The following is a 24,375-nucleotide window of genomic DNA, read 5'->3' on the forward strand; positions in this document are numbered from 1 at the left end:
AACCAAAAATAACAACCGTAAAAAGTTGAATAGATATTTTTCTAGAAAAGAAAAAAAAGTGTACTTTGTATAAGCTACTAGACAATGACGGTTAAACAAAAAAACTCCCCCCAAACACTCGACGTGAGAAAAGGTTCCAGACATCCGGTGGTCATCAAAGGCGCTATATAAATGCAAGTCTTTCTTTTGTTCAAAATGAGTTGGAAAGCAATATTAAATAAAGGTACTGCTTCAACACCAATACAAACTTTGACTACCTATTAATTATCTACTAATCTGTTGAATGAACTAACTTATTTGCAAGTAACCAACTGCAAATGATTACTTGATAAATGAGGACTAATTACTTCACACTTGATGACCATTGATAATCTTGCAGATTTTTTGCAACTTATTTCATTAAAAAAAATAATTTGCTGTTATACCTTCAATTTACTGTACTGACACTGAGCAAATCTAAATGTGCTCAATAAAATTGGGTTCCCTTTTGTACAATAATATTGGTACTCTTGCTCAAGCCACAGCAGAAAGCAATGTCCTTCCTAATATATATGTGATGGCACAAACAAATGCATTGTGATCTGCCTGGCACCATCCATTAAGGGAATGAAGGGCCCACCACATGCAACAACACAAGTTTCATTTACTTCCATTTAGGGTGGGTGCTGAGCTGTTAACCACCACCTAAACCAACACAGAGAACTGGTAAACTTCTCACTGCTTATTTAGCCAGAAGGACCTTAAAATGAAGGCACAGGCTTTCAGGGTTACTTGGAGCTGACTGGGTGGAACCTCAAACCTCACCTCACAACTTGGCCCAGGATCTCGCACATGGGCCAGAAAATGTCCTTCTATTACATGGCTCTCTGGTGTGCCTTCAAGAGGGAGATAGACCGATTCTGGACGGTGGCAGATATCACACCATATACAAGGTAAGTGGATTAACGGATACCACATGACGAGTGATCGTGGAGCAATGTGATCGGGGCCCAGGAGAGGCGTGAGTTTGGGGGCAGAAGAGGTGTGGACCCTGGGGCAGCATGGGCCAGCCCCACTGCGATATGTGTACGCACTAGGTCCATGAAGCAGAGCTGGTCTCCAGTCGCCTTGGTTAACCCTTGCCACTGGACCAAGACCGAGCTCTGTCAAGCCCGTGTGGTGGCTGGTGTGCAACGGCCACCCCACGTTAAAAAAATCCACCCACAGGCATCTTCCACCCTTCAGGATGTAGTTTGGGACCTGGAATATTAGGTCCTTCATTGAAACACCTGTGAACTCATCCCTTTTTGGCGTGGAAGCAAGTCATCCTCGATATGAGGGACTGCCTATGATGATGAACACATGGCTCATGTGATCTCCTGGACTGGTTTTGATCGCCTGAGAGGGTCGGTGGGGAATTATTCAAAGTAATTGTTCCCTTATTGGCCCTGGGATGTTCTCTGTTTATTTTCCCTGCCCAGGAGATTACATATCTTCAGGAAGTGAGGGGGTTGGAGTCGGTGGTAGTGGTCATGTTCTTTAGCCATCCTGGTCTTTTCCTGCCCACTATTTTTGTATGTTGCACGCTGGGCCGTCAACTTTTTTTTGTCGGCCAACTCTCGGGTTGATGGCCCGAGCGTGGTCCGGGCCATCATCATGCAGCCGGGCACTCTGACTTGGGTGCCGACCTGCTGGCCCAGTCGCCCTGGTGGCCCAGTGGAGGCCATTTGGGGCCATTCAGCGGCTCTCCCCTTTTAGCGCTAAGTGGAGCATCGACTCCCCGCCCCAGTTGCGCCCCGGTTACCGTCCCCAAAGGAAGTGGAGCGCGGGAGATTGTACTCCACTTCCTTTGAGAGGTGGTAAGCCCAATTCAGCGGCAGGGGTGGGCACTAAAAGTTCTGGCCCCGAAGGTTACCGCCCCCAACGGGACACAAGGCAATTTCACCCCCTTTATCTCTGTTCCCCCAGCCGGCAGCCAGCCAGACTGAGAGGCTGGCTGGCTGACAGGCAAGAAGGTCTGCGGCACCAGGCCACAGCCGAGGAGCGGAGAAGATGGAGGGAGAGAGAGATTGGAGGGGGGTGGGGTAAGGAGGGGGGGGAACACATTGTGGAGGGTCGGAGAAGGCATCGAAGGGGCGGAGAAGAAACTTAACTGCTTCTTGTACCATTCATGCCACTATTACTTAATGCTCAATGCTGGGGATGTTAGCCTTGACGAGGACACTGATGTTGGTGCGTCTGTCCTCCCAGGGGATTTGTAGGATCTTGTGGAGACATCTTTGGTGATATTTTCCAGAGACTTGAGGTGATATTTTCCAGAGACTTAACTGCTTCTTAAGTCCTTCTCGCCTCCCTTCAGCTGCCGGGTTTCTCAAGGCCTGGGAAACCCAGCCCGCAGGTGTTAAAGTAAAACACAAAGTGACATTTTCGGCAAGCATCCTCACAAAAATATTTTATGGCAGAGTCGCCTCTGGAAGCAGATTAGCCGCCCCCACTCCAAACCCGCCTCTGTTAAAGTTGGCGCTTTGGAAGCGGTTTTCCGACTTTTACATTTTTACCCCTGCCCACTCGTCCTGTGGGATTAAAATTACCCCAAAGTGTTTGATATTAAACAGTGGCAAATTCACCTGTTATTGTCCACATAACGAATCAGCAGTGGATACAAAGCATATAAATCACGACAGAGGACAGAAAATTCATCTCGAATTAGTGTTTCGCTCTCCACAGTGTCACCCTTGCCCTCCATACGCAGCTGATCCTCTTCAGCTACCACCTTTCCTGCTCTCTTCTTTAACTTCTCCATTGTAGGTATAAAATGGGATTTCAGCAGCTCAGGTTGGGCCTTGCTGATAATTGGTTGTGCAAAAACTGGGTGGAGTGAAACATAAAATAAGCGCTGAGAAACAAATCAGTTGTAATATATGGAGAAGAAAATATATAAACATTTTCAAATTCTTTACTTTGGCATGTTGTGCCTTTTTCAGTACAAAATTAGTTTGTACCATTTAAGCTATACATATAATTTACATAATAAAAACAGAAAATATTGGAAATACTCAGCAGGTCAGGCAGCACCTGTGGAAAGAGTTAATGTTTCCGGTCAGAACTGGAAAATGTTAGAGATGTAACAGGTTTTTAAGCAAGTGCAGGGGCAGGGAAGGGGGAGGGGAGGATAGAACAAAAGGGGAGGTTTGTGATCGGGTGGAAAGCAGGAGAGATTAATGGACAGAAGGGATGATGGTGCAAGGCAAAAGGAGATGGTAATGGGACAAGTTAAGAAACAAAAGATGGGTCTAGATAGGGTGTAAATGGGAATAGCAGGATCATCAACAGCTGCCGTGAGAAAGAGAAAAAAAAACTGAAAAATAAAATAAATTGCTTTTGTATATATTTTACAGGCTGAGATGCAGGAAAAAATCTACATGAAAACAATTTCAGGATTTCTTCAGTTTTGACATTGTGGTTTTTGTAAACATTAATACTGGTGAAAAAACAAAGAGGGAGGGAAAGTTATAATGTAGAAAGAAAAACAAACAAAGTTATCTACTTATTGCATGGCATGACAGTCCAGTTTAAAAAAAAACAAGTATAAGTGTTCATTTTACATTGCATAACTCAATAAACACCTATGCTAAGAAAATGTAAAAATCCTGCCTCTTGTACCATTCATGCCACTATTACTTAATGCTCAATGCTGGGGATGTTAGCCTTGACGAGGACACTGATGTTGGTGCGTCTGTCCTCCCAGGGGATTTGTAGGATCTTGTGGAGACATCTTTGGTGATATTTTCCAGAGACTTGAGGTGTCTATTGTACATGGTCCATGTCTCTAAGCCATACAGGAGGACAGCCCTGTAGACCATGAGCTTGGTGGCAGTTTTGAGTGCCTGGTCTTCGAACACTATTTTCCTCAGACGGCTGAAGGCTGCACTGGAGGTGGTGTTGGATCTCGTTGTCAATGCCTGCTCTTGTTGATAGGAGACTCCCGAGATATGGGAAGTGATCCACAGTGGGCAGGCCACATAGTTCGCATGCCAGACATGCGACTCCCAAAGCAATCGCTCCTTGACGGCAAACGAGCCAAAGGTGGGCAGCGGAAACGTTACAAGGACACCCTCAAAGCCTCCCTGATAAAGTGCGACATCCGCACTGACATCTGGGAGTCCCTGGTCAAAGACCGTCCGAAGTGAAGGAAGTGCATTCGGGAAGGCGCTGAGCACCTCGAGTCTCAATACCAAGAGCGTGCAGAAATCAAACGGAGGCAGCGGAAAGAGCGCGCGGCAAACCAGTTCCACTCACCCCTTCCCTCAACGACTATCTGTCCCATCTATGACAATGTCTGTGTCTCTCGTATTGGACTGTTCAGCCACTAAAGAACTCACTTCAGGAGTAGAAGCAAGTCTTCCTCGATTCCGAGGGACTGCCTATGATGATGATAATGACTTAATGTTCACTAAGAATGCAATGAAATCTATGCAAAACAGGAGGTTTGTGGGCAACTCCATCCTCACTTTTCAGATGCAATACTATGTTTGCAAGGCAGAAGGAAATGACCATACTCTATGCAGATTTGGCCCGGAAGCCATGTTTACAAGTAGAAGGTGCAAGTCAACTAAAATTTAACAGGAAGAATTTCACCTCCTCAATTACAATCCTATGTTTGATAGTTAACATGTCTGGATTCCGTACCACCTGAATGTGCAAGCCAAATTCTGGGACTCCCTACTGTAAAGGGTTAATATCTTCATGGAACAAAGGCCAGTCTTGTTAATGGCTCTACTTCCAGGACTATTATAAATGTGCTTGTTAAATTAATGCTTTCTGTCTGTAAAGCACAGATACACAATCACCGAGACTACTCTTGTTGATGGCTTTACACAAAGGCCCTATCTTTAAGGCCCGATTTATTATTAGCCTTACGGAGTCGACTATTGTAAATATGCTCGCCGCTTGGGGGTAATATATTAGCATGGATAGAAGATTGGCTATATTGAATGGTGGTGCAGGCTCGAAGGGCCGAATGGCCTACTCCTGCACCTATTTTCTATGTTTCTATGTTTAATGTTCCCTGTCTGGAAGCTACAGTCACAATGACCGGAGGAGATGGGACCTGATCGCTAGATTGGAACACGATGATCCGATCATCAACTAAACAAAGCGAAGCTCAGATAGCCATCAACGAGGAATGTGACTAATGCATATTGACGAAAGGTATAAGAAAGTTAACTTCCAGACCCCTCGCCACATGGAGGAGACAACTTCAAGGAAGGAGAGCGGGTGACCAGAGAGATATCACACGTCAGCGTGTTCCATCGTCCTTGGTTGTACGGGAAGTAAAGCGTGTATTTTAACTAAGTCATTACTGTCCAAGTTTGTATAAGGCATGCTGTATGTGCTTAATAAACTGTTCTGCTTTACTAAAGCGAGTAACCTCGCCATCACCATTTATGCCAGTCGAATCTAAGTAAATAAAGGCACTTAAAATTCTCTACACTAGCTAACAGCACTGTGGGAGTACCTTCACCACATGGACTGCAGTGGTTCAAGAAGGCGACTTCCACCACCTTCGCAAGGGCAATTAGGAATGGCCAATAAGTACTGGCCTTGCCAGCGACGCCCACATTCCATGAACAAATAAAAAGAAGTTGTTGAAGCTTTGAGTGCAGCATCTATTTCAGAAAAATAAGTCAGCTCATCCTGTAACTGTTGCACATTCAACTAGCTAAGCTTCAGGATCAACATTGGAGAACAGAGGTTCTCGACTCCCGTGCCTATTTTCCCACGTAAAATGAGGAGAGATAGCGCGAGTTAAATGCAACTTAAAACTAAGTTGACTGAAAATTATAGTCTTTTCTTCTATGGCTCAATTTTGGGGGAAAATTAGTATTTAACTGAGCAACAGAAGGTTCTTTTTTACAAAATTTAGCAAGTTGAATATATGACTCTGTTAAGAACTGACAAATTGATGGCAGAATTCTTGCACGGGTTAAACCTTATGTCCTTCTAATTATACAGCATGCTTTCCTACTTGGTTGACATGTACCTGCAAGTCTTTTCATCCAGGATGCTTCGTCAATACCTAAGTTGTTAACTATGATTTTCAGAATATTTCCCAGCAGGGCATTAAGGTGTTCAGAGGTGACATTAGTGCAGTATGCTGTGTTCTCATCACCAATGTTCTCGGGTCCCTGTTCCCACCACCGCGGCAGGTAGTTACACAACATAGGAAGTGTAATTTCAATAACATGTGGCATCTCAGTGTAACGGGCACCAGACTCTGCGAGATCATTAATTTCTTTCACGAGATAGTCCAAATCAGGAATATCTGAACACATTTCCTCAACGGTGTTTGGCAAACCCAAAACTGTTGTAAGAGAATAAATTCAAATTAAATTATATCAATCAGTTCTGTGACTATTATAGTGCACACTTTTTATAATGCAGTGTTTAAAGGCAATAAAAGTACAGTATTAAGAGATGAGCTGGATTTTCGGGCATCTGTCACCCGTTAGGGGCGGCAATGGCGGCGGTAAGTGCTTACGGATGGGCGGCTAGCTTCCAGTGCCCCGCCGGGACCTAGAGGCAAGTTGTTGTACAACATCCCTGGTTGCTACACTGGCTTGGCCCTTCGTGCTCCGTAGAGCGCAGTGCTTGGACCGCTTGTGGAAGCTGGCTTTCTGAGCTGTAGCGGCCACATTGAGATAAGTAATGTCGACCTCAGGTAAGTGTGATTGGGTTTTTTTGTGATTTATGTTGTATTTATTGGTAAAAAAAATTTTTACCCCCCAGGCCTCTCTTACAGCACTCCGTGGCCGGCTGTTTAGCTTGGGATTTTCACTTGCTCGGCCGGCCTAGCGCCCAAAGAGAGGTGTGTAACACCTCCCTTAGCACTCCGCTCAGGGCCCAGCCGATGAATTTTGCTGATTGAGGCGTAAACTGTTCCTGGCGCAAACTTTATCACCCTGCCGCCATTACCGCCCTGAAATGAACAGAATCAAAAATCCAGTCCATGTTACCTCTCCTTCAATGACTCACTGAGTAACCGGGGTTAGCTGAGCCATACAGAAAGGGCCCAAGTTCATCTGTGCTAAGTTACCTGATTTTACCAAGTAGTGATAGGGATGCTAGAATTAGCTTTGGCACCTCTGAGTTTGGGAGAGGAAAAAAATCTAACAATGTTTGCACTGCTGACTGCCATCCAATGACCCCTGTTAAAGTGGATACCAAATGAATGGAGAATTGAGATTGGCTATATGCTTTGTGCAGTCCTGACATTTCCTGTTGTATATGAATAATAGCCACTTGGGTGAGGTATCCATGAGCACCTATGGATCTATGTCACAATAAGGAGTTAACATGCTCAGAAAAGGAAGGAAGGGGAAAATTAGTGGAGGAAACTACTGAGGAAATAAAGAGGTATATTACGATAAAGGTCTGCTATTTACTCTGTAGGAAAGTGACAACGCTTTATTTAAGCAATTATTTAAAATAAGATTTTTTCAATTACATTCAGGAAAGTTTACCTGCTTGCTTGAATTTACAGTACAGGTTGCATTGCATGTTACTTGATACATACCTGTTTTCTCTAAAAAAAATACTGAGGGGTTACCTAATAGAGGTCTTTAATGGAGTTTGAGTTTTGTACATTTTGTCGGCACTAAGTATTTTGTTGGCACTAAGTATTGAAGTCAGGGTCTTAGGTTGGACAAGGCGGGTAGGTGGGCTCACTACACACTGGGTTTTAGAAGGGACATTGATATGGGAAATAGGAAGCCAAGTTCCCAAATCTACCAGAAGTTCTGAAGTCTCTTTCAACTGGACTCATTTTAGCAATTTCACAGAATTACATAAAACTACAGCACAGTAACAGGCCATTCGGCCCTACTGATCTGTTCTTCATCTAACCATGTCAGCATACCTTTCTATTGTTTTATCCCTCATGTAGTTATCTAGCTTCCCCTTCAAAGCAACTATGCTATTTGCCTTAACTACTCCATGTGGTAGGGAGTTCACATTCTAACCACTCTCTGGGTAAACTCCTGAAATCCTTATTGGATTTAGTAGTCACTATCATATTTATGACCCTTAGTTTTGGACTCTCCTGTTAGTGGGAGCAGCTTATCAAGCCCCATCAAGTCTACCCTTATCAAACCCCTTCATAATTTTAAAGACTTCTATTAGGTCACCCCTCAGCCTTCTCTTTTCTAGAGAAAACAGCCCCAGCCTGTTGAATTTTCTGACAGTTCGAACGTCTCAGTTTTGGTATCATTCTTGTAAATCTATTTTACACCTACTCCAGTGTCTCTATCTTTTTTGTAATATGGAGACTAGAACTGTGCACAGTATTCTAAGTGTGGTTTAACAAAAGTTTCATATAAGGTTAACATAACTCCACTGCTTTTCAATTCTATTCCTCTGGAAATAAACCCCAGTGCTTTATTTGCATTTTTATAGCCTTGTTAACATGCGTTACAACTTTGAATGATTTGTGAATCTGTACCCCTAGATCACTTTGCTCCTCAACCCCATTTAACTCTTATTTTCCAAGAAATATGTGGCTTCCTTATTCCTCCTACCAAAATCACCACCTCACAATTACCTACATTGAAATTTATTTGACATTTATATGCCCATTCTGCAAATTTATTACTGTCTTCTTGTATGTTATCCCTATCTTCCTCAGTATTAACTATAATCCCCTCCCCCCCAATTTGGTGCCATCTGAAAATTTTGTAATTGTACTTCCTCAGTCCAAATCATTAATTTCTAACTAGAAAGACATGTATGCTTTAAGTACTGCACTTATACTTATTACACCCACGAAGTTAGGCCAATTTAAAACAGTTCAGGGGAGGGAGAGATTATTTGATATAGGGGTTATAGAGGTTTTAAAAATGTAATAGCTGATAAAATTGTTTTCTTTCGGATGAGACGTTAAACCGATGTAAAAGATCCCATGGCATGATTTCGAAGAAGAGCAGCGGAGTTATCCCCAGTGTCCTGGGCCAATATTTATCCCTCAATCAACATAACGAAGAAACAGATTATCTGGTCATTATCACATTGCTGTTTGTGGGAGCTTGCTGTGTGGAATTTGGCTGCTGCATTTCCTACATTACAACAGTGACTACACTGAAAAGTACTTCATTGGCTGCAAAGTGCATTGAGACGTCCAGTGATGAAAGGGGCTATATAAATGTAAGTCTTTCTTTCTTTCAAATGAAATTTAGTTAACATATTAAAATGCAAATAAAGGTTTATAATCATACCATGTATTATGATATTCACTGAAAATATATAACAGAACTATATCAAGAGGAAAATCGGTATTTTAATTCCCTACTCCAACTCATTAGAAATATTATTTTGAGCTTTCAGAGGTTTCACAAAACAGGATGTGAAAAAGTAGCACACAATCGACATCACTCACTATATCGAAAATTATAAAGACCAATTCTCACTTTAACCCAATGTGCCAACTCCAAATGATCACTTTAATTATTGCTTTTGGCATTTCTGTATAAATCAGTTTTTATGAACATTTGGCAACTCTGCCAAGTGAATGTTTCTCTTTGTTTGAGAGTCATGTAAAAGAAATGCTCTGTGTCATCCATTTTTGCGTTTTTTTTGGTGCACATTCAGATGTTGGATTTGTTGTAGTTGGATTTGTTGTAGTTGGAAAAGTGAATACTTTCTCAATTAGGGCGCCCAGTGTCAGCATCAAGGACCCCAAGATAAGCTGTTAGCACGTTTAAATGCAAAATAAAGCTTCCACTACTCTGTCCCAATGATGTGCTTCCTCCTCAACCTCAGATAAGCATTACACCAGCACCCACACCAGTCTTCCTATAACTTCTCTGCGTGAGATTGCTATTCGGTGCGGAATTAGCAACAACTTTGTGCTGTGGGCCCATGCCCATTTCGAACAGTGCTAGACTACCGAAATTTATTTCAAGTGGGACTCTTAAAGCAAAAATAGAGAGACTTTTATCCATCAGTTTGGGCTAAGTTTGAACCAAGATCTCAGACATCCTTTAGTCATTTATATTTAATGCTTCATTAACTCCCCCCCTATAACCAAATCCACACAATACACTGAACTCTAACATTTGGTTAATGCAGCAGTGTTTGGTTCCTTTTGTACTTACTGACTCTTTCCCGTGGTGTCTTCGTGTTGTAAACTGAGCACAGGTTGTGTTCATTAAGATGATGCTCAAGGAAGGCCACTGGCATGGCAGCTGCCAGTCGGGCAAGGCATTCACCCAGAGAGGGACGCTGCCTGTAGAAAAGGACCAACATTTTTTTTAATTTAAAATATACTACAACACTGTAATCCTAAACATAGTCCAGGACATTGTCGACGTATTTACTGAGGCAAAGAAAGCATGGGCCTTACGCTAAACATCCATAAGACAAAGGTCCTCCACCAGCCTGTCCTCGCCGCACTGCACTGCCCCCCCAGTCATCAAGATCCATGGCGCGGCCCTGGACAATGTGGACCATTTCCCATACCCCGGGAGCCTCTTATCAACAAGATGACGAGATTCAACACCGCCTCCAGTGCGCCAGTGCAGCTTTGGCTGCCTGAGGAAAAGTGTGTTTGAAGACCAGGCCCTCAAATCTGCCACCAAGCTCGTGGTCTACAGGGCTGTAGTAATACCCGTCCTCCTGTATGGCTCAGAGACATAGACCATGTACAGTAGACACCTCAAGTCACTGGAGAAATACCAACGATGTCTCCGCAAGATCCTACAAATCCCCTGGAAAGACAGACGCACTAACATTAGCGTCCTCGACCAGGCCAACATCCCCAACATTGAAGCAGTGACCACACTTGATCAGCTCCGCTGGGCAGGCCACATTGTCCGCATGCCAGACACGAGACTCCCAAGGCAAGCGCTCTACTCAGAACTCCTTCACAGCAAACGAGCCAAAGGTGGGCAGAGGAAACATTACAAGGACACCCTCAAAGCCTCCCTGATAAAGTGCGACATCCCCTCCGACACCTGGGAATCCCTGGCCATAGATCGCCCTAAGTGGAGGAAGTGCATCCGGGAGAGCGTTGAGCACCTCCAGTCTCATCGCCGAGAGCATGCAGAAATCAAGCGCAGGCAGCGGAAAGAGCATGCGACAAATCTGTCCCACCGTCCCTTTCCCTCAACGACTATCTGTCCCATCTGTGACAGGGACTATTGGCCTGTTCAGTCACCTAAGGACTCATTTTAAGAGTTGAAGGAAGTCTTCCTCGATTCCGAGGGACTGCCTATGGGTGTTTCAATAGTACAGCCACATTTAAAGCAATGGGAATGAACACTAGGGTACTAAACTCCACAGGGTGGGCTGTAAAAGTGCTGGAGCGATGGGCCCTGGAACATCGTGCCCCCCCCCCCCCACCGACCTGCGAGAGAAAAGCTCCGCAGATCGGGCTATAAAATAGCTGGAGCGGCATACCACTTCAACCTCCAGCATGAGCTGCTCCAAGTGTGCAACGATTTTGAGATGGGCGACGTCATCAAAACCCCGGTCGTCGTTTTGGAGCGTGGGCAGGAAGATCGGCAGGGACCAGGTACAGAGGAGTGGGAAGGTCGGGGCGGATGAGCGCCGAGTGTTTGTGGTGAGATGTGGTGAATGTTTATGGCGGAGGAGCGGTGAGAGATCGTGGCGGAGGTGCGACAGATGAGGGTATGGGGCCCAGAAGAGCCAAGGGCCCAGGGGTAGCATAGGCCAGCCCACACTGCGATATGTGTGTGCACTCGGTCCATGCAGCAGAGCAGGTCTCCAGTCGTCCTGGTTAATCCTTGCCACTGGACCAAGACCTAATTCTGTCAAGCCCGTGTGGTGGCTGGATTAAAAAAATCCACAGACAGGCATCTTCCACCCCCTCAATTGTAGTACAGGACTGGAACATCAGGTCCTTCATAGAAACACCTGTGAACTCATGGAAGTAAGTCATCCTCATTCGAGGGACCGCCTATGAGTATGAGACTAAACAATAAAAGTGTGATGATAGCGTGAGTACCAATGCTTCTGGATATGCAAGATATATGACAATTGTAACAACTATCACTTCCCATATTTTTGATCATTGCAAGCCATAAGAACATAAGAAACGGGAGCAGGAGTCGGCCATACAGCCCCTTGAGCCTGCTCCGCCATTCAATAAGATCATGGCCGATCTTCTACCTCAACTCCACTTTCCTGCACTATCCCCATATTCCTTGATTACCTTAATATCCAAATAATATCCAAAACCATCATAATTGAGATCAATTATCAGGCAAGAATACTGGTCAGGTAAATAGCCTTTCTGCTGGTCAGTTTCTCGGCAATGTGGCAAAATTAACTATAATCTCAGACTTGACCTTTACAATGTTTTAAAATGATTAGGGTTGATCATTTTTAGCCCATTGGCAGAATAAGAATAATGCTTTACGCTATAATACTTTCAGTCTTAATGTAGATTATTTATTAATGAGCTTGCTCTGTTGTCCAACACACTAACTGATAATTCGTGGTGAGCAATGAGAAAGGTTTTATTTTATCAGTTAGGAATACCTGTACTATATAACTTATAGCATTGTAGGCAAGGAAACAGTTATGCATCATAGCATTGTCATCCTTGAGGAATTGGTATTAACTATTAAATCCAAAATCAAAACCTCTGATCAGGTTAATCACACCACATGTTTGAAGTTTATAAGAACATAAGAAATAGGAGTAGGAGTAGGCCATTTGGCCCCTCTAGCTTACTCCACCATTCAATGAGATCATGGCTGATCTTCTACTCAACTCCACTTGCCTGCACTATCTCCAAAACCCTGATTCCCTCAATATCCAAAAATCTATCGATCTCTGTCGTGACTATGCTGAACGACTAAACCTCCACAGCCCTCAGAAGTAGAGATTTCCAAAGATTCACAACCCTCTGAGTGAAGAAATTTCTCCTCATCTTAGTCCTTTATTCTGGCTTGTTTTCTTTGTAAAAGATTATTTTTGAAGTAACTGATTTCAAGTTTTCAATATTCCTAAGGAAACTGATCAAAGTTGATCAGGGTAAATTGTTCACTATGGAAAATGGTTACAATATTTAGTGATGCAAATTAAAAATTTGGAGGCTAGGAATAAGAAGGTGAGTCGGGTGAAATTTTCATCCGCAGGGTAATAAACTTGTGAAGTAACCAAAGGAAGTCACTGAATTGGACATCATACATAAATTCCAGGTTGTATCTGAAGACAGAAGGGATTGAGAGATTATAGTTAGACGGTAACTAGGCACGGTTGACAAAGGAACAGCCTTACTGGGCCGAATTGTTTTTTCCTGTTCTTAAAAATTCTTGACTTCCTTCCCCACAAACTGAAAGTCAGACTTGACGTATGAATTTGACTACCTTTCCACATATGTGTTCTTTGTGGTTCCAAGGGAATAAATACTGGACAGGATTCGGTAGCACGAGACTTGAACATCGTCCACTGAAAAATAAGAAAAATATCAAACAATTTTACTGCATAACTTTTATACGGGTATAAAAGTAACTCAGATACAAAAAAATGATTCAGCTCACTCATTTCTTTAATATATGCCAGTGAGGTACTGATACAGTATCCTGGAGGTGGCCATTTGTAGTTATTCTATAATTAATTATCATCAGACTAACCAAAGTAACGGGATAGATTTTCACCTTCACCGCCTTGGTGGTAATCTGGTGACGCGGAATGATTTAATTCCACTGATTTCAAGGACCAACTATCGGGCAGGTTCTATAAAGGATGGACAATCTGCGAAGCTGAAAATCTATCTGCAAACCTCTACTGTGCCGATTCATTCATTTAATTTTATCACTGCTGCACAAATATCTCAGGATGGGAATACATGGACAGTGCATCAAAGTGAATAAACAGTCCTTCAATAATCTCTGCCTCCCACTGCTTTTCACAAACACATGCATCTACTTCCCTTTCCCCGCTCCTGCCCAGTCCACTCTATGCACCTCTGCCTACGTTTATTTAGCTGGTACGGTTAAGTTGATCATTACTCGAGCAAGTATCCAGCAGGCAGGCTAGTCCAGCCTCTAGAACAAATGGAAAGGCTCTATTAACATTAGAGTGCCAGTGTTGTTAATACTCCGCAATCACTCATTTTATGGAGGTCAGGAAAACCCCCATCTCAAAATAAAATTCCTTTGTTTTCCTGTGCTGAAAACAGAGGGGTACCAATGCTGAATCTTAGCAACTGTCGACAGCAGCTGATCAGAGGCTGGGTATTCTGCAGTGAGTGTCTCCCCAAAGCCTTTCCACCATCTACAAGACACAAGTCAGGAGTGTGATGGAATACTCTCCACTTGCCTGGATGAGTGCAGCTCCAACAACACTCAAGAAGCTCGACACCATCCAGGACAAAGCAGCCCGCTTGATCAGCCCCCCATCCACCATGTGAAACATTCACTCCCTCCACCACAGGCGCACCGTGGCTGAAGTGTGTACCATCTACAAGATGCACTGCAGCAACTCGCCACAGCTTCTGTGACAGCACCTCCCAAATCCACGACCTCTACACCTAGAAGGACAAGGGAAGCAGGCGCATGGGAAAACCATTACCTCCACGTTCCCCTCCAAGTCACACACCATCCTGACTTGGAAATATATCGCTGGTCAAAATCTGGAACTCCCTCCCTATCAGCACTGTGGGAGTACCTTCACCACACGGACTGCAACGGTTCAAGGCGGCGGCTCACCACCACCTTCTCAAGGGCAAGTAGGGATGGGCAATAAATGCTGGCCAGCGAGGCCCACATCCCAAGTACGAATAAAAAAAAGCGAGGGGTGGGAGGAGCAGGGAATAGACTGAAAGCACAGAAGATGGCAATCTTACACAACAACATTTCTTCTCTTTACACCCCTGTATGTGTTGATCGCGCACCTTGGTATACAAGCACCATCACTGCCCCACATCCCCCTACACCTTCAATTGCTTGTAACCATGCAATCATTATTCATGTTTAAGTCTTCACAGTTAGAATCAAGATGCTTTTCAATCATGAGGGAGGGCATAAAGAGGAGAGGGAGGCAGTACAGCAAAGCGCAATCCTATCCTCGCCAAACATCTACACGCAAACAAGGATCAATGACAATCAGGAACAGGAACCCGAGCCAATCTTCTCCTCCCAGGCCCAGCCCAAATGTATTGCTCCAATAGCCAGTCCGCATTGTCTACACAACTTAACCAATCACGGAGTAAGCTCACGGAGTCATTGCTGTAGCCCTTGTAGTTGTACTATTGAATTGTTACTCGGCATCAGCTTGTGAATGCAAAAAAAAAGGTGCAGCTGCATTACAGGAAGCAAAGGGTATTTAATATGGATCAAGTTACGACAGCATGGATAATATTTATTTAATGGAAATTTGTAAATGCGTATTATTGCATCGAAAAGTAGTTGGTAATTTTAAATTGTCTACCAACAGCCAGACCAGAATGAGGTTTTCTAGTAGAAATGCAACATTTGGCAGTCATGCGAGTTCCAAGTTCATATATGTGACTTGCCGATCTCCTGTGACACTGCACACTCAGCGTTCAAACCAGGTGTGGTCTTCAGGTGAAGCGGAGTTAGTGACTGGGAGATAATTGAGCCAGGCCTGCTGATATCATTCACTCCCTATTTTACATTCATGCATTCTGTCCTTATTTTTACATTTCCACTGTACATTTATTTCTTTATGTTTAGAATTCAAACTAGCTATGTAAACTTGTCATGTAAATACATTCTCCTGCCAGTAGTGGCATTTCAGCACGCCTGCTGGCAGGAGGGTGTAATTACAACATGACATGTTTACATAGCCAGTTTCCATTTTAAATGTGGAAACAGGAATTCATAATGATAAGATTTTTTATATATTTATAAAGTAACTGGTCACTGATTAGTGTGTAAATATATATGCATTGCGTAACCATTAGCAGGAATGCTGCTTGCTTTGCATTGTTCGATACCTACAGATGACATCATCTCCGAACTGATGTTGTGCCACGTGATCATACAGCGAAGTAAGTACAGGCAAAAGAGCCACTGTGGTGTAGTTGACATTCTGAGCAACTCCTTTCACTTGTGTTCGACCCTGAGAGACTTTGCCAAGCTTCAGATTCTCCACAGTTTTCTCAATATCTTCAGAAGCTCCCTCAAAAAATGACCGCAGACCTGCTTTCACTATTTCAGGGCCAGATTTCATCACAGTCCTGTTAACAAGTTTCAAAGTACATGTTGGAAATTTGCAAGCTTTGAAACAAGACAAAAATTCTTTACAAATGCCTGTCGATGGTTGTCAATGCTCAGATAGACAATGGCTACAAGGGCAAAGCAGTTAGAGGGTGCCCGATGCCCATGGACTCCCCACCAGGGAGTCAATGCCTTTGAGTGTGGGCAGGGGGCAAATTTAGACAGAAAATAATAAAAGGATTACAAAGAAAGATTGATAGTACCAGAGTTGAGCCGTCAGACAGAAGACGGGGGGGCTCTTGTCAAGCATGCCCAAAGCATGATTCAAAACCAGGGCTTCAAGGGCAGAAAAATGTACTCACCTGGCATCCAGAGATCTTGCCAAAATATGCAAACAGTTTATAACTGCAGAGGCATCAGTACCTGTTTAGTAAATGAGAACAGTTAGATATGCACTAAGAATGTTCCAACCTGTAATTTTAACAATTATTTTTATATCAGATTACACATGCAGTGAGAATTGGGGGAATTGCACACAAGCTTTGCTCCCACGAAGAAACAATGCCAATATCTGTACTTGCCACAATAATTAATGTAAGTCTCATAATTTTTTTTTAAAAATCAGTCATAAAATTGGGATGACTCTGGGAGGAGAAATTGGCCTCTTTGCGCCTCCCGTTAGTCACTGGGATGATACTAGGGCACTACCGGCTCAGTGACTGGCCGGGGCGAGAATACCGATGCCCGCAAACTCAACATGGAGGTTTGTGATGGCGGTAACCCCTAGCGGCTGAGCTCTTGCGCCCCGAAGATAGTGAGGTCATCCGTTGCGCAGTGCCCCTGATGCAAACTTCAGTTCCGTTCCCTGCAGCATCGCCGGATGTCAACATCGGCAGTTGCAGAAGGCGTTGTAAGGGAGGCCGGCTGTTTGGGGAGTGGTATTTAAATGTGATGCCACTCGGGTAAGTAAAAAATTTGTTTTCAGCCCTTAGGTGATTGTTTTCTGTTTTATTCTGCCGCGCTTGATCAGCCCTGCCCTCTGTTGGCATGCTTGGGGCTGATCGTCGCAGATCGTGGCTGCCATCAGCGACGAGGGAAATCCTTGTAATGCACAGCCTGCAGCAATGGCCCTGCCCTTTAAGGGAGGGAAGGAGCCTATGATCCAGGCAGCACTGCACTCAACATTGTGCAGCGCTGCACTGCGACTGCCCCTATTGCAGGCTTTAGCGCTCAAAGGAAAGTGGTAGCACTTGATTTAGTGCTCCACTTTCTTCCGGAACGCTAAACTGGAAGATAATTTCCATGGCGCCCGGCGATATTTTTGCGTTCCCGCGTAAGTTATCGTTCCAAACGGGGTGCTACGCAATTTCTAGCCCTAGATTTTTCAGTATATTTTGCTTGGACTTTTGAATATTTTTGTTTAAATTATGTCAACTTTTGTTCAGTGGTATCACCCTTGCCTCTGAATCAGGGTTCCAAGTACCTCTCCAGAGACTTGAGCATATAATCGTGGCTGATTCTTCAGTACTGAGTACTGAGGGAGTGTTGCACTGTTGGAGATGTCGTTTTTTGGATGAGACGTTAAATCAAGGCACTGCCAGTCTTCTAAGGTGGATGTAAAAGATCTCATGGCACTATAAGAAGAAGAGCAGGGCAGTTTTCCTAGTTTCCTGACATTAACTGTTAGCCAACACCACTTAAACTGATTATCTGGACATTTATTTCATTGCTGATTGTGGGAGCTTGCTGTGCACAATTCTGCTGCTACGTTTGCCTAGGTTATAACAGTGTAGTCACTTCTAAACCAAAGTCATATAAATGCACATTTGTTCTTTAAATTGTAAAGGTTAAGAACATTAATAAGAGGACAGGTATCAAACCCAATAGTGAGAGAGAGAAATTATCAGCTGAAATATGATCATTACTTTCGGATGTTTTAGTAATTGTGTTATTTCAATTGTCTATGAACTGACTGATTCACCAACTATTTAAGTAGAATTAAAAAAGGAAAAGAATATTAGACTATGCACCTTAAACATAGTTGTTCTCGTTCTTTGAATATGATCAACTTTAATATACAAATAAATATATCAACCGCATGGAGGAATTATTGACAATGGGACTTTTAAGACTTTAACATCCTGGCATTAGCTGTACAAACCATATAATCTTTCCCCAGCCAACTTCCTTTGTTTGGATTTAGACCTCAATTCATCTGAGAGAGGCAACGACACACCAAATACTCTAGGCAAAACATTACACCCAAAATGATAAACCAGGTCAGAAAGAAAAAAAAACAGGGTTGGAAAAGATGAGGCTTAAATGCAATTCAGATCTAGCAAATGAGGAAGATCTCACTATACGCAAGTAAACTAACTCTCTCACTCATTTATACACTGGAATTAGAAAAAAAAACTGACTTTGGAGGCCACCCTAGTTAGATGAGGAAAGCAATTTTTTCATAAAAGCATTCATAATACCATGAGAGCTGCTAAATGTAACTTGCTTGAAAAGAAGTGTCATATGCTGTCTGCAGCCCCTCCAGCAATCATTCCTCTGATCCTTTGCCAGAATTCTCCTTTCCATCTCTTCCATCCTGATGGTTTGGTTACCAGCTCACCCGAAAGTGAAAATTGAAGTTTTGGCTCAATTTTCTCCCCTAACCTCTCTTGATGAACTATAATCCTGATGGATCTCCCTCCTTCACTTTACTCTGACCGTCGAATGAAGCAATATTTTTCATCTTCAGCCAGGTCTGTCAGATCCTTCATTCTCTGGACTTCCACAATGCCTCTAGCCCGAATAATATTCTTCTTAATATCCTAAAGATCTGTGCATGTGAAATGGATTATTTTAGGGCTCCCCCCTCTCTTTCCCCATCCACTCAGCTGTTCTGCAATGCTGTACTCTCTCTCATTGGGACTTTCCTCCACTTTAAGCTCTGTCCATCAATTCCAATGCTTTGTGCCCTTGAAAGGAACTTCCACATCTCTTTTATATCAAATCTGCCTCAAAAAGATTTGTGTTTTTCTTATTAACTCTTAACTCTCCATAAGACCTGTCCAATATTGTTCCCATATCTGGGAAGGTTCTCCTAGCACCTTTCATAATCTTTGATAGGACACAAGAATGTTTTTTTCCCTACAACCAATCCCTCTCTTGCCTGTTACCTTCAATCTCTCTCTCCATTGCAAACCTTCTGGACTTTATTTTATTCATACTATTATGGTAATCTCTCCTTTGAGCTTCTGCTCTGATATGTTGTCCTACTCCGCTCTCCCCACAAAACGGACACTCCTTGCCTACTTCTTCCATTCTTCCTTGGCTCTTAAAATGTAACATGCTCTCACTTATTCACTGCTTCTTGATTTGTGTAATTTTTATCTCCTACTCTTCACTTTTGGTAGTGTCCTGCACTATTAGCCTTGGCTCGTCACTTAGGTTTCTCCATGGAGGAAAAAAAATCTTTCCCAATCAAACCCTGAGAGTTTAGAAGATGATACATGGAACTCTGAAACGACCTGATGTTGATTTGGCTGGAGGAGTGACATTTATTAAAGCAACAATGCCCACTACAGCATATATTTACATGAAAGTCAGAGTGTTAATACCAAAACAAACTGGTTTCAAAGTACCTCCAAAGTCTAATTAAGTTACTAATTGAATTATTTAAGCTATCAAATCACAGGAAATGGCTGCTTGAGCCTCAAGTTTTAAGACTTTGGCCTCGATATTAATTCTAAGGTGTGTTGGAAGTCTGGGGAGGGCGGGGTCCTATATCACGTAGGAATTCCAGAAGTTCAGCGCACCTGACTGTGGCATTTTACCGCAGGCACATCATTATTATTTTATTTCTGGGTTTGACGGCTCTGCATTACATGATCTCAACTCCAGTATTCCAGATGGAATTTGGAGGAGTTGGGAGCTGGAAGCAAAACAATGGATTCAGGATGGGCATGCCGATTTAATGACACCTCCCTTGATGCACCGCTGGGGCAGTGAGAAGCCGCAGAGAGCTATTCTTTCCCGGCAACGGGAAGAAGAAACATGCTGCTGCCACAAAGACGGCATGGCTGGAGGTGGCCCAGGACATCAGCAGCAGGAGCACTGTATCACGCGTCAGGATTCAGTGCAGAAAGCGCTTTAATGATCTAATCAGGTCAGAAAAGGTGAGTAAAGTTGCATATTCATCTATATCCTGCTGTGTGCATCACCCCAGTTCCTCACTACTTTGTCAAGCCGACTCCATCACATCACTCCTTGCAAGTGCATCCATCCTTCTCTTTCTATGCACTTTCTCACATCCCCATTTATCGATCCACCACTGCCACCACCCTCATCCTTATACAATTCGATGCCACTCCGATAGTCACCCTCACCAAATGCACTCCATCCATCGGGTTAACACAAGCCATTACAGTCACTCATAGGTCTGTTCTTTTCCTCATTGCAAGAGAAGAGAGTGCAAAACACAAGGGAGAGAACCAGAGGTGGGCCTCCACAGATCTTACAACTGGGCAAGGGGGTCCTCCCAGCTACCCGTGACAGAATTAAATATAATGCACACACCTTCATACAATACTCAAGTCATACTGACTTGATTTCAGCAGCGAGTGAAATATGATCAACGTCATAATGATAAGTTGCAACATTCTTGCCTTACCAATACTAATTCACATCTTCTCTCTCAAACAAGATCTTCACGATTGCAGCAGATGTCCATGGACTTGGTGGACAACGAATCCTCAGAGTAGCTGATTCCTTCTGAGGGTGGACTCATGCTTGCCATTCACCAGCTCAGATACTCGCACTTTGGTGGGAGATAGTTGGGAGATAGTTGGGCTTTCACTTGGTGATTCACACATCACAAGTGAGCAAGAGCAGACAGAGAAAATTTTGGAGAGTTCGCATTGGAGGAAGCAGCACTCTCCAAGCTCTGTCCAGCTGGACACAGATACTGTATCCTTGGAGCCAATGAAAAGGATAATCATTGAGGAGCACCAGAAAATGTGTGATGTACTGACATAGAAAATAGGTGCAGGAATAGGCCATTCGAGCCTGCACCACCATTCAATAAGATCATGGCTGATCATTCATCTCAGTACCCCTTTCCTGCTTTCTCTCCATACCCCTTGATACCTTTAGCCGTATGGGCCATATCTAACTCCCCCTTGAATATATCCAATGAACTGGCATCAACAACTCTCTGCGGTAGGATTCCACAGGTTAACAACTCTGAGTGAAGAAGTTTCTCCTCATCTCAGTCCTAAAAGACTTACCCCTTTATCCTTAGACTATGTCCCCTGGTTCTGGACTTCCCCAACATCGGGAACATTCTTCCTGCATGTTCCGTCAGAATTTTAGATGTTTCTATGAGATCCCCTCTCATCCTTCTAAACTCCAGTGAATACAGGCCCAGTCGGTCCAGTCTCTCCTCATATGTCAGTCCTGCCATCCTTGGAATCAGTCTGGTGAACCTTCGCTGCACTCCCTCAATAGCAAGAACGTCCTTCCTCAGATTAGGAGACCAAAACTGAACACAATATTCCAGATGAGGCCTCACTAAGGCCCTGTACAACTGCAGTAAGACCTCCCTGCTCCTATACTCAAATCCCCGAGCTATGAACGGCAACATACCATTTGCCTTCTTCACCGCCTGCTGAACCTGCATGCCAACTTTCAATGACTGATGTACCATGACATCCAGGTCTTGCTGCACCTCCCCTTTTCCTAATCTGCCCCATTCAGATAATATTCTGCCTTCGTGTTTTTTGCCACCAAAGTGGATAACCTCACATTTATCCACATTATACTGCATCTGCCACGCGTTTGCCCACTCACCTAACCTGTCCAAGTCACCCTGCAGCCTTTTGGCGTCCTCCTCACAGCTCACACTGCCACTCAGCTTAGTGTCATCTGCAAACTGACAAGGTCTTCCAAGCTCAATGTCCATGATTACAGAGGGAATGGAGGAGTCATGTGGTCATGCCCATTTAAGACGGAGACGAGGAGGAATTTCTTCTCTCAGAGGGTTGTAATCTTTGGAATTATCTACCCCAGAGAGCTGTGGCAATTAAGTCATTGAATATATATTTAAGGCTGAGATCGACAGATTCTTGAACTATAGGGGAGTCAAGGGTTATGGGGAACAGGCAGCAAATGGAGTTGAGGCCAAGATCAGATCAGCCATGATCTTAATTGTCATGTATGTAACCAGCATACTATTGTAACCCTTATACAATTGTAACCCTCATGTAACTACTACATACTGTACATACTTACTAGAAATGCACACCTTGACCACAGGGGGTGTACTTGTGGGAGACACTCCTTATCTGGAGATTCAGGTATATAAGGGGAGGTCCCTCGCAGGGCCAGCACTCCTTGGTTCAGGTAATAAAGGTGAAGGTCACAGAGTGACTGTGTCTGCAGTACGTGCCTCGTGTGATTATGTTTAAGAGTTAAGGACTCAACATTACTGAATGGCGGAGCAGGGTCGAGGGGATGTATGGCCAACTCCTGATCCTATTTCTTATGTTCTCATGTCTGCCTCAAGCATGAGTGAGTTGATGTCATAGGGTATTGCGATAATATCTTCTTGCGTGGACAGAGTGATCAACTCCGTGGAACATTAATCGGACAATAAAACAAGTTCATGCACGCCTTGACCACGGCCGTGCACACTCTGGATGCCAACATGTCTGCCACCTTAAATAGGATGACATATACCTTAGTCTTGGCCTTACAGCAACTCACGGACCTGCTCTCCAGTACAATAGTAGCAGTGAATTGCGGCTGGCTCACGAGATGAATGATAGTGAAAGGGGAAATGGAAGTGGGGACTCCACTCAAAGTACTCCCATTTCTTACCAGTTGCCCCCCTCAGTCAGTACCAGACATGCTGCCTCCTGTCCTGATGACCGAGTCTGCCCCTGCACAGGTGCAGGTACAGGTGGAGCTGTTTTTGGCATGGCCCTCCTGGACTCCACAACCTTGATGTCATCGGCCAAGGGCACCTCAGCAACCAGGGCAGGGATTTGAGCAGCCTGTCTCTACCTTCATTGAAGTCAGAGGAATTGCACCACATAGGAGTGGTAGGAATAGTAAGAGTAAAGCTTTGTAGTTCACCTCGGGTGTATGAGGGAATGTTTTGTTGAAGTTTCCGTTCTTTGGATGAATCACATAAAATGTGTTACTTTGCACCACTTTCCTGTCTTGCCCATTCTTGCAAATAATGATTAATATATTCATTTTCATCAAAAATAATCTAGATTTTAGTCAGTCAGTCATAATAGAAATATTCATAAAGCCCAACAAATGTGAAATACTGTCAAACACTAGTTGTTGCATTTGCTATGCTACTCAGATAATACACCTGCTTACTCAACAGGATGAGATTCAAAATCAATTTTCTTATTGATTGTAGCTAATCAATTTAGTGATCTTCTGGGCTACCCCTAAATTATTTTTAAAAAGTACTTTTTTCCTCTTCCAATAAGTTAAAACTTGTAACAGTTCTGAAGCATATATGGAACATGAACTTCTCTCCCAGTCCCAGAGCACATTTTATATTTTTATATATATTTTAAGTGTACAGACACTTGTATATAGATACACTCACAGATAATTTGAAATGACTAATTTTCCTTAGTATGAGGAACAAAGTATTATTCACTTACATACAATTGTCTTGCTTTATAAGTTAGAAATAACATTCCTACTGTTTAAAGAAAAATGTTAAGCTGGGCACATATGTCCACGCCATAATGACACATTTAGCTGCACACGGCACCAAACAGTTAAGTAGCATAGTACAGTATTTGTACGTGTCTGTATGTGTCTGTACAGGCACACTGTAATACAAGCACACAAAAATGAGAAAATATGCTAAGGATGGATACTTGCATAAAATTAACACCTTCTAAACACTTGTTTAGAAACTGAGACAATGAGGCACAAGAAACAGAGAAGCTAAAGCCCAAATGAAGCTTTCTTGAGAGTTTTGGAGTGAAACAAAAGCTGCTTTTATGTTGATCTTTTAATTTGAGAAAACTGAGTCTAAGGGTTTGCTGCCAGGCTCCTTTCACAAATGTAATGGCTTAATTGTTCAATGTTGGATTCCTAGAAGCTGAATTAAAAGGCCAACATAAAATGCGCTGAAGAGGATAAAGGTGAAGTACAAGTACACTAC

General features: G+C 43.4%; 1 protein-coding gene across 5 annotated transcripts in view; it reads right to left on the bottom strand.

Moving 5' to 3' along the window:
* LOC139239218 (ryanodine receptor 1-like) overlaps nucleotides 1-24,375 on the bottom strand; it is a 506,468-nt gene that overhangs the window by 158,747 nt on the left and 323,346 nt on the right. For all 5 annotated transcript variants that reach the window (XM_070867899.1, XM_070867895.1, XM_070867896.1 and 2 more), the window contains exons 62-67: nucleotides 16,547-16,607; nucleotides 15,966-16,204; nucleotides 13,368-13,449; nucleotides 10,128-10,258; nucleotides 6,023-6,343; nucleotides 2,607-2,847 (exon numbers count right to left, since the gene is read on the bottom strand). In XM_070867899.1, coding sequence (XP_070724000.1) covers nucleotides 2,607-2,847; nucleotides 6,023-6,343; nucleotides 10,128-10,258; nucleotides 13,368-13,449; nucleotides 15,966-16,204; nucleotides 16,547-16,607 — 1,075 coding nt within the window. The remainder of the gene's footprint in view (nucleotides 1-2,606; nucleotides 2,848-6,022; nucleotides 6,344-10,127; nucleotides 10,259-13,367; nucleotides 13,450-15,965; nucleotides 16,205-16,546; nucleotides 16,608-24,375) is intronic.

The sequence above is a fragment of the Pristiophorus japonicus genome, chromosome 26 (assembly GCF_044704955.1).
Source record: "Pristiophorus japonicus isolate sPriJap1 chromosome 26, sPriJap1.hap1, whole genome shotgun sequence".
Taxonomy (NCBI): Eukaryota; Metazoa; Chordata; class Chondrichthyes; family Pristiophoridae; genus Pristiophorus; species Pristiophorus japonicus.